The following is an 8,650-nucleotide window of genomic DNA, read 5'->3' as shown; positions in this document are numbered from 1 at the left end:
TACCTATAAACCCTGTATATATGAAGGCCTTTTTGAATTATTTTTTTGTTGTTTTATAAAATCGTATTATTGCTATCGTTTATTAAAAATTTTGTACTTTTTTAAAATACACAAAAATACAAAATGTAAGGAAAAAATAGTTTTCCTCTTCTTGTTCTGCTATTCGGAGCGGGACAAAGCAAAGATCATGCAAATCTGTGCAGCCGTTCTTGAGTGATAAATGGTCTAACTATGCAGACCCTATTTTATATACTACAGATTATGTTTACTGCCTAGTATAGATATTACCAAAAGCAAAAGTAACAATGGACTCATTGCCGTCTTTATGGCAAATACGCGGCATTGTACACGATCGAATAATATACATATTGACTTTGACGTTTCCATCCTATTCATACCCGTTTTTAAGTGTATACATATATCCTTCAATACATATGTATGTATGGATATTGGGGTGGTAAAAAAGAAAGAAATTAAAGTCGAAATTTTTTTGCTCTCACCACCTAAAATTGTTTTATACTGAAGAAATTAAACCCTGTTGTTTTTGAAATCAAAAATTATTTAGAGGTCGCTCAAGGTGTTCTAAGTATGCATGTATTTTATATGGAGAAGGAAAAAGTTTTCATAGAAATGGTATAGCGTTCTTCAAAATCCATATTTTTCGATCGGAAAACTGTGTTTCTCTTCAGGAGAATTGTTCATTTTTTATTTTTTATTATATTATAGGGGACCCATAAACAAACACTAGTATTAAAAAATTATAAAATAAACAATTGGATATTATTACTGGAAGTCTTCTGAAAAGAACTAGATTTCTTCGATCGAAAAATATTGATTTTCAAGAATTATATACCATTTCTAGGAAAGGTTATTTTTCACATGTAAAATACGTAGAAAACTTTGAACGCTTTGAGCGACCTCTAAATAAACTGTTTTTGAGTTCAAACTGAACAAAAGGGGGGTGTAAATAAACTGTTTTTGATTTCAAAATGAACAAAAGGGGGGTGTACATTTTTTCGATATAAAAGAAGAGTGAGAGCGTTAAAATTTCAACTTAATTTTTTTTTTGGATCACCCTAATGAGCACATATATATGTATTTTAGTTAGCAGCTGTTGCGATTAGATTAAGCAAGCTGTTTGATAAAGAGCGAATAGTGATGTGATAACATCAGCCATAATTAATTGGCCTTTTCGAGAAATATTGCAATGGAATTAGTTTCGGCTAAGACGCCGTGCGGGAAGGTGCTATTTTGTTCGTAGCCCTTCAATTTAAATTATTTTCGTATACTTAGTTGCAATTGTTAAGGACAATTAGTTTCGTACGCAATGATTATCACCGCAAAATTGGTGGCAATAGGCTTGGGATTAGCTCTCACTGCATTCACGGTATCAACGATTGTATTAGTTGTGCAAAAGTCGAATTTGCAGAATGAGTTGGATAAGGCACGTGACGAATTGGATCAGTTGCAAACCGCCACTACAGCTGGGCCTGGTACGACCACTGTAACTGCTGGGACTACCACCACTATTGCGACCACTGCTACAACGCCAACAGTTGCTACATCGACAACAACCACTGTGCTGCCGGAGACTACAACCACAGTACCGGAAGTTGTGAGTTGCAACTTTTGCAATTTATTACAGAAATTTATTACTTAATTGACTTTTGTACTCCTGGCTAGATAAACTATAGACTTCCCGACAGCATTTATCCAATCAACTATGATCTTTATCTACATCCTGAAATTGATACGGGTAACTTTACTGGCCAAATATTGATCCGCGTGAACACGACGACAGCTATTAACCAAATCGTGTTGCATGCCAGCAAACTGACTATTAATAATGTCTATCTAAGCGGTACCAATAATCCAACTGTGTTTGTGAAGAACTTCTACCTCGATACGGTACGTGAGTTCTTGGTGGTGGAGTTGAGTGAGGAATTACCAGCAGCGCGGGCTTTCTATGTTGGCATATTGTTCGAGGGTAATATGGATGGGCAAATTGTGGGGCTTTACAGTTCGTCGTACACCAAAGCGGATGGTAGCAAGCAGTGAGCAGCTAAATTAGCTTTGAAGTTTTGATTTATTTCTCAACATTCTATTCAACAGAGTTATTGCCACCTCTAAGTTTGAGCCAACTTATGCGCGTCTTGCCTTCCCCTGTTTCGATGAACCAGCCATGAAAGCCACTTTCCAAACCACTTTGGTATATCCTAAGGCAGGTGGCTACCATGCGCTCTCCAATATGGATATTTCGGTAGGAGAAATGTTGCAGTCTTTCACTTTACTTTCAATATTTTTGTCCTTTAATTTTTTTACACCTTTCAGCGTGAAGCCGATCAGGGTAACTACGTAGAGGTCTTCTTCAATCAGAGCGTGCCGATGAGCACTTACTTGGCCTGTTTTATTGTTTCGGACTTTGCAAACAAATCGACTACGATCAATACAAATGGCATTGGCGAAAACTTTACTTTGCGCGCCTTTGCGACTCCTGAACAACTTGATAAGGTTGATTTTGCGCTGGAAGTTGGCCAAACGGTTATTGAATACTACATTCAGTACTTCCAAGTGGAATATCCATTGCCAAAGTTGGGTAAGCATTGTTGGAACTAATACAAAGAGTTCAAACCGCTTCGATGAACTGTCTTAAAAAAATATATATATATTTCAGACATGGCTGCCATACCAGACTTCGTCTCTGGTGCTATGGAACATTGGGGTTTGGTCACTTATCGTGAAACCACATTGCTTTATGACGAAAATGTCAGCTCAACGGCAAATCGGCAAAATATTGCGAGCGTTATCGCTCATGAATTTGCGCATATGTGGTTCGGGAATTTAGGTAATTTAACTTTAGATTTTATTGATTGCTTAGTTATTGCTGTATTGATAAACTCAGTAATACTAGTTTTATGGATTGCTTTCTAAGTCATAAATTTAATAATTTATCAAAGGACTGGTGGTGCTTTTAGGGCTTATTGAATGGGCATTAACCGGTGTTGTGAAGCTTGTATGCTTATGGACTTACATACATACAGTATTGGCCAATACAATAGCACCCCCATTTCAAAGTGATATTGTTTGTCACTCATGTTTATTTATTTATTTTTAAGAATTTTCAATTAAATAACAGTTCATTCTCTCACAAAACTCACATAAATTCAAGTTTAAAACTTTTTAAAAGACCGCAAAAAGTGCAACGAATTTTCACCCAAATTTCAAACTTTTTTCTCAGAAGCGGTAGAATTTTTTTCAATACACAGTTTTATAGCCCATTCAATTTTAGTCTAATAATGTGCAAGTTTCAAGTGGCTAAAAATTACCGTTGATTTTTTAGAATTTTTTTCGCCGAGGATGTTGCGGGTTTCTGCTATATAAAAATAAATTGTGTTTAGTCGTTATATGGAAGCAAATGAGACAAAAAAAAATTCTAAAAAATCAACGGTAATCTTTAGCGACTTGAAACTTGCACATTATTTGACTAAAATTGAATGCGCTATAAAACTGTGTACTCAAAAAAATTCTAGAGCTGCTGAGAAAAAAGTTTGAAACATATGTTTATATGGGTTTTGTTAGAGAATGAACTGCATTTTAATTGAAAATTCTTAAAAACAAATAAATAAACATAAGTGGCAAACAATATCGCTTTGAAAGGGGGTACTATAGATATGTCCAATACTGTATATGGGTTATACATATGTGTGTGTGTGTACTTCTGTAGGCCCTCAGTGCTATACTATGTATGCACGATTACTTTATATTTTTCTTAACTATTTTGAGCTTTTAATATTTGTGTCTACACTATGTTTAACTGATTAACATATTTTTTCTATAGTCACGATGGCTTGGTGGAACGATTTATGGCTTAATGAGGGTTTTGCGAGCTATATTGAATACATAGGCGTTGAGGCGAAGTTTCCTGAATGGAAAATGGTAAGTAAATTCTTTAAGTTCGTATAAAGTAAGTATTTTAAGAATGTCGAAAAGTCAAATACTTACAAATTGTTGTCAAAAGTTCGTCAAGGCACCGAAGAATGATTTTATTTTGATTTTGTATTAATTTTTTGGATATGAAGAACTTTTTTTTCTGCCCGAATTAAACACTAACACCTTGGATAGCTCTCACACCATATATCGCCCATGATGGCTTCCCTGAAGGAAAGATTGGTCGAAAAATACAATCGCAGTTATAGTAGTTTTGTATCTAGACTAAAGATAGTCCAACAAATTCAAGCAATGTAATGAAAAGTAGTTGAATTGTACTAAAGGTGGTCCGAATGTAATGCAAAAAGTATGAGTTTTTATTTAAAATTGGTTACAAACCGGAAAATCGACCCGAGCCTAGGACACTCAATGTTAAATGTAAATAGAATTTAACATGTGCATGGACCAAACTTTGAACTACTTACATTCACCTACAGTCTAGTTTGTGGTGTGCTCTAAGTCTAGTGTTAGATCCTACAGGGTTATTTACGTACTACTTATTTAATCCTACCAATATCTGGAATAATATACATATAGGATATTTTTCAAAAGTTAAGTCAATTAATTAAAAGGTAAAAAAAATATTTAAAAAAATGTGGCTTTCAAATGCATGAAGAGTTCAATAACGAGTTGCATAAAAAAAAAAATTTAAGAGGGTTAACAGCTATTCAAAAAGTGTAAGTCAATTTATATACAAAATAAATTAAATATTTTAATATGGGTCACGAACATATTTTTGTCGAGGGTTGCCGCCGGTTTAGAAATTCGAATTTAATTTAATTTGTTAAACGAAGTATTTTTTAAAATAAGTTTTAAAGATACTTTATATCGAAAATATTTTTTCAAGAGATTTGCCACCTGGTTAGATATTAAAATTGAAAAGTTAAATGAAATATTTTGATACGAGTGTCAAACAAGAAGAAAGCTTTTCTTTTTATTATTATTATTTTTGATCAAACAGATTACCACGTTACCTTTACATCACCATATCCAACCAGGAAAATACTAAATATGATCGCAAAAAATTTGTTAAAAATTTTAATGTTTCAACAATAGTTTTTATTATTATGTTTATATCTGTTACAGTCCTTTCTGTATCGCATTTTCTGAATTGTTTATAAATAATTAGTTAGTTTCATCGCTTCTATATTTATGTACATACATTATATATCATATATGTATATATCGTATATCTTATGTAGCTATTAATTTGAATTTATGTATGTACATGTTTATGTGAACAGTTTTTTCTAATCCACACTCTAATTTTAGCGCGACCAATTTATCACCGGTACTCTGCATACCGTCCTCTCTTTGGATGCCACACTCGGTTCCCATCCGATTATACAAACTGTAGCGAATCCCGATCAAATTACTGAAATATTTGATACCATCACCTACTCGAAGGGTTCATCCATTATCCGGATGTTGGAAGATTTTATTGGCGCTGAAAACTTTCAAAAGGCTGTTACGAATTACTTGAATGAGTACAAATATAGTAATGCTGTGACCGATAACTTTTTAACAGAAATTGACAAATTAAATTTGGGCATTGATGTAAAATCGATTATGAATACTTGGACGGAACAAATGGGTTTACCAGTAGTCGAGGTGGAAGAATTAAGCGATACAAGATTTAGACTTACACAAAGACGTTTCTTCTCCAATCCGGATGATTACGAAGGCATCTACGATGATTCACCGTTTAAGTGAGTGGTGAAATTGAAAGCACAAAATCAAACGGTAAACATTTAAAGCATTTATTTAATTAATTTTTATTTTCCAGTTATACTTGGTCAATACCGATTACTTACAAGACAAATGCAACGGTTGATGAGACGAGAGCTTGGTTCTACTATAATCAAACCGAATGTAGGGCATATGCGATTTTGTATTCACTACAAATACGTATAAATTGATAAAATGTAATTAATTTCAATTACAGTAATTATTGAATTGACAACTGCACCTGAATGGATTAAATTCAATTACGATCAGATTGGCTACTATCGTGTTAACTATCCTGAAACTTTGTGGCTAAAGTTAGCGAATCAACTTATAACGGAACCTACTGTAAGTTCAACAAATGTGTTTTTATTTTTATATTCTGATCGCATAACGATCGTTTGTGACGGCCTAAAGAAATCGAGATAATATAGACATTATGAACATAGAATTCGATTAAGCGATGATTTTCTGCCCACCCGTGCCTACGATAACTCGAGCAAAAACTGAGCTATCTACCAAAGGTGGGTTAATATTGAAAACGGGCTGAATTGGATAAAAACCAGGCCCACCTCCACTTTAACTGCATATTTGAAAGAGTCAAACACTTCCAAAAAAACATCCAAAATTTTAATAACGAACAATTTTAAGGAATTGAAGTTTTACAAAATAATTCTGGCAACTGCTTGAAAAAACCATTTGCTCATTGTTCTATTTGATCCTGAACTAAATTTGAAGTTGACTTAACAATTTAAAAACATTCAGAACTTTTTTCAATTGCTCTCCTAGTGAGAGAAGCGCAACAACGACAACAACGAGGAACTACATAGATATGAGAGAATTCTGGATTCTGTAACTGTGAGAAAATGCAGTGTACACCGAGTGCAAAACTCACAACAAAAAAACACAGAACAATGCTGCGAGTTTTTCGACAGAGAAATGTATTTTGAGGGTTAAAACTTATTCTAACACTTGCTGAATCGCAAAATGAGAAGTGTACACAATTTTCAGTGTACTCTTTAAAACCGACAGTTACAGAATCCAGCCCCTGCATAATACTGATTTAAGAAATTTTGATAGAAGAATATTTCTTTTCCATTTATTGTGCGTCATTTTGTGTATACGCATTTTTCGCTTTTGCTGAGAGCTGCAGACAGCCCTTAAAACAATAAAAATATACTTTTTTGAATAATATAAAATACATATCTAATAGTTAAAAGAAAAAATTAGAGATAATTTCAAATCCTATGAAATTAAAAAAAGTCTAACTAATAAAATTGAAAATATTACATTAAAAAAAAAAAACAAAAATAAATAAATTTAAAGTTATGTGTCCTCAACAGTGCTTTATTGGCTAATTTTTTTTTTCAAAAATAATAATGTCATCAATGCATAAAATGAACCATAACATTATATTAACTATATTCGAGATAGCCGCTATGCACGAAACATTTTGATAGTTTGTCTAAAATTGGGAAACGAAAACATCAACTCACAGAGGCGGGTGACATCGTTGTCGCACCCGTCCCTCTAGGGAAACCGAAAATCTCTTGTGTATATTATATATTTAAGTTTTGTTATTTATTAGTTTCGTGTTAAACTGATATCGGAATTCAGATGTTAACGGCTTGAAACTGGTCAAATTAAGGGTTAAAGAGCAATGAATTAAAGTATAAAGTTTGAGGAAAATATAGTTCAAATGTCCCACGCGTCACAATGACTAAACCGCAAACAAAAAAAAAACAAATTAAACCACAAAATTGTATTACGCTAAAAATCCCATAATGAGTCATAAAATCCGATGAGCCCTTTTATGGTGCGAAAATCCCAAATTAAGGGAGTTGGCAATACTGATTATCTATCTTATTCTATCAAAAGAGCTTTCAATCATGAGAGTTGACTTTTTTGTGCCGGAATATGGTGAGGCTAAATTTTATGAGATCCTTCTAAACCGATTTTTTCTACGATACCACGCATTGAAGTTTTACTCCTCCGTGCTGAACTATTAAAAGTCTCTGAGGAATATTGTCAGGCAAGTTACGTCATCAAAGACTATAGACACAAGGTGCCGCAAACTGCTCTTAACAATTTTCAGCGATACTCTGCATTTTTCGCCCCATAATTTTTGCTGTATGTACGAAACGATGTTTCGCGCCGTTCTCGAAGCTCGAAGAGTACATATTTTGATGCCACGGTTGCTAAGATATTCGACAGGACGTGCCTTTTAATCACCTTTCATTAGACCATGCATCTTAGAACAATCCTCACCCAGGCAGCTTGAAAATGGCAAAAGCAATACCAATTGAGGTTAGGGTTTCACTAATTTCCCATTTAGCAACGAGCTATTAAAGAATTTCAATACTACAATGCTGCATTACACCGATCCGTGCTGCCCGGATGAAACCAATGCCCAACTAGATACAGTGGCAGAATTTATAACATGCATTCTTCAAGTAGAATGTTGTAGAAACGAGCTGTAACTATACAATGTTGAACTGGGTGTAACGCTCAGCAGACATGCGGCTCCCAGAACGATCTCGAAAAAAATTCTGGGTCACTGTAGTGTTGTCCTGGTTTGGGTACTGGAGTATTGTAAAATCTCATATACTATTTCAGTGACAGAGGAGGCAAAGTGTTAAAAGACGGATTTCGCAAAATTGCACAGCGACTGGTTGCCTTTTCTAAACCGAGATTTTTTAAGAAAGGCAAAGTTTGATAGGTTGGCGCTGGATAATAATTGATTTTAAAGACCAAAATTGGCCATAATATATTTTAATTAAATAGCCAATGCTGTCGCTGGACAGACTGCTTTAGTAATGGTTTAATTCTCTAGTGGCTGTGCGGGTCTTAGAAAGTAAAATCTTGATTTTATTAAGCCATGCTAGAATTAGCAAAACTATTCTTAGTAAGAATTCACCAAGAAAGCTCCTAAGATACA

At 34.0% G+C, this 8,650-nt stretch overlaps 1 protein-coding gene across 1 annotated transcript in view; it reads left to right on the top strand.

Moving 5' to 3' along the window:
* The window catches only part of LOC118738125, a 19,384-nt gene that overhangs the window by 7,420 nt on the left and 3,314 nt on the right, over window positions 1-8,650 (top strand). The window contains exons 12-20 of the mRNA XM_036469046.1: window positions 1,308-1,615; window positions 1,684-2,054; window positions 2,113-2,260; window positions 2,332-2,596; window positions 2,675-2,845; window positions 3,839-3,936; window positions 5,260-5,696; window positions 5,774-5,859; window positions 5,933-6,060. Of these exons, the coding sequence (XP_036324939.1) occupies window positions 1,308-1,615; window positions 1,684-2,054; window positions 2,113-2,260; window positions 2,332-2,596; window positions 2,675-2,845; window positions 3,839-3,936; window positions 5,260-5,696; window positions 5,774-5,859; window positions 5,933-6,060 (2,012 nt within the window). The remainder of the gene's footprint in view (window positions 1-1,307; window positions 1,616-1,683; window positions 2,055-2,112; window positions 2,261-2,331; window positions 2,597-2,674; window positions 2,846-3,838; window positions 3,937-5,259; window positions 5,697-5,773; window positions 5,860-5,932; window positions 6,061-8,650) is intronic.

Source organism: Rhagoletis pomonella, unplaced genomic scaffold (assembly GCF_013731165.1).
Source record: "Rhagoletis pomonella isolate Grant_MI unplaced genomic scaffold, Rhpom_1.0 Rhpom_scaffold_00004, whole genome shotgun sequence".
NCBI lineage: Eukaryota > Metazoa > Arthropoda > Insecta > Diptera > Tephritidae > Rhagoletis > Rhagoletis pomonella.
The sequence above is the reverse complement of the archived record's forward strand: the minus strand, read 5'-3'. Positions and strand labels throughout refer to the sequence as shown.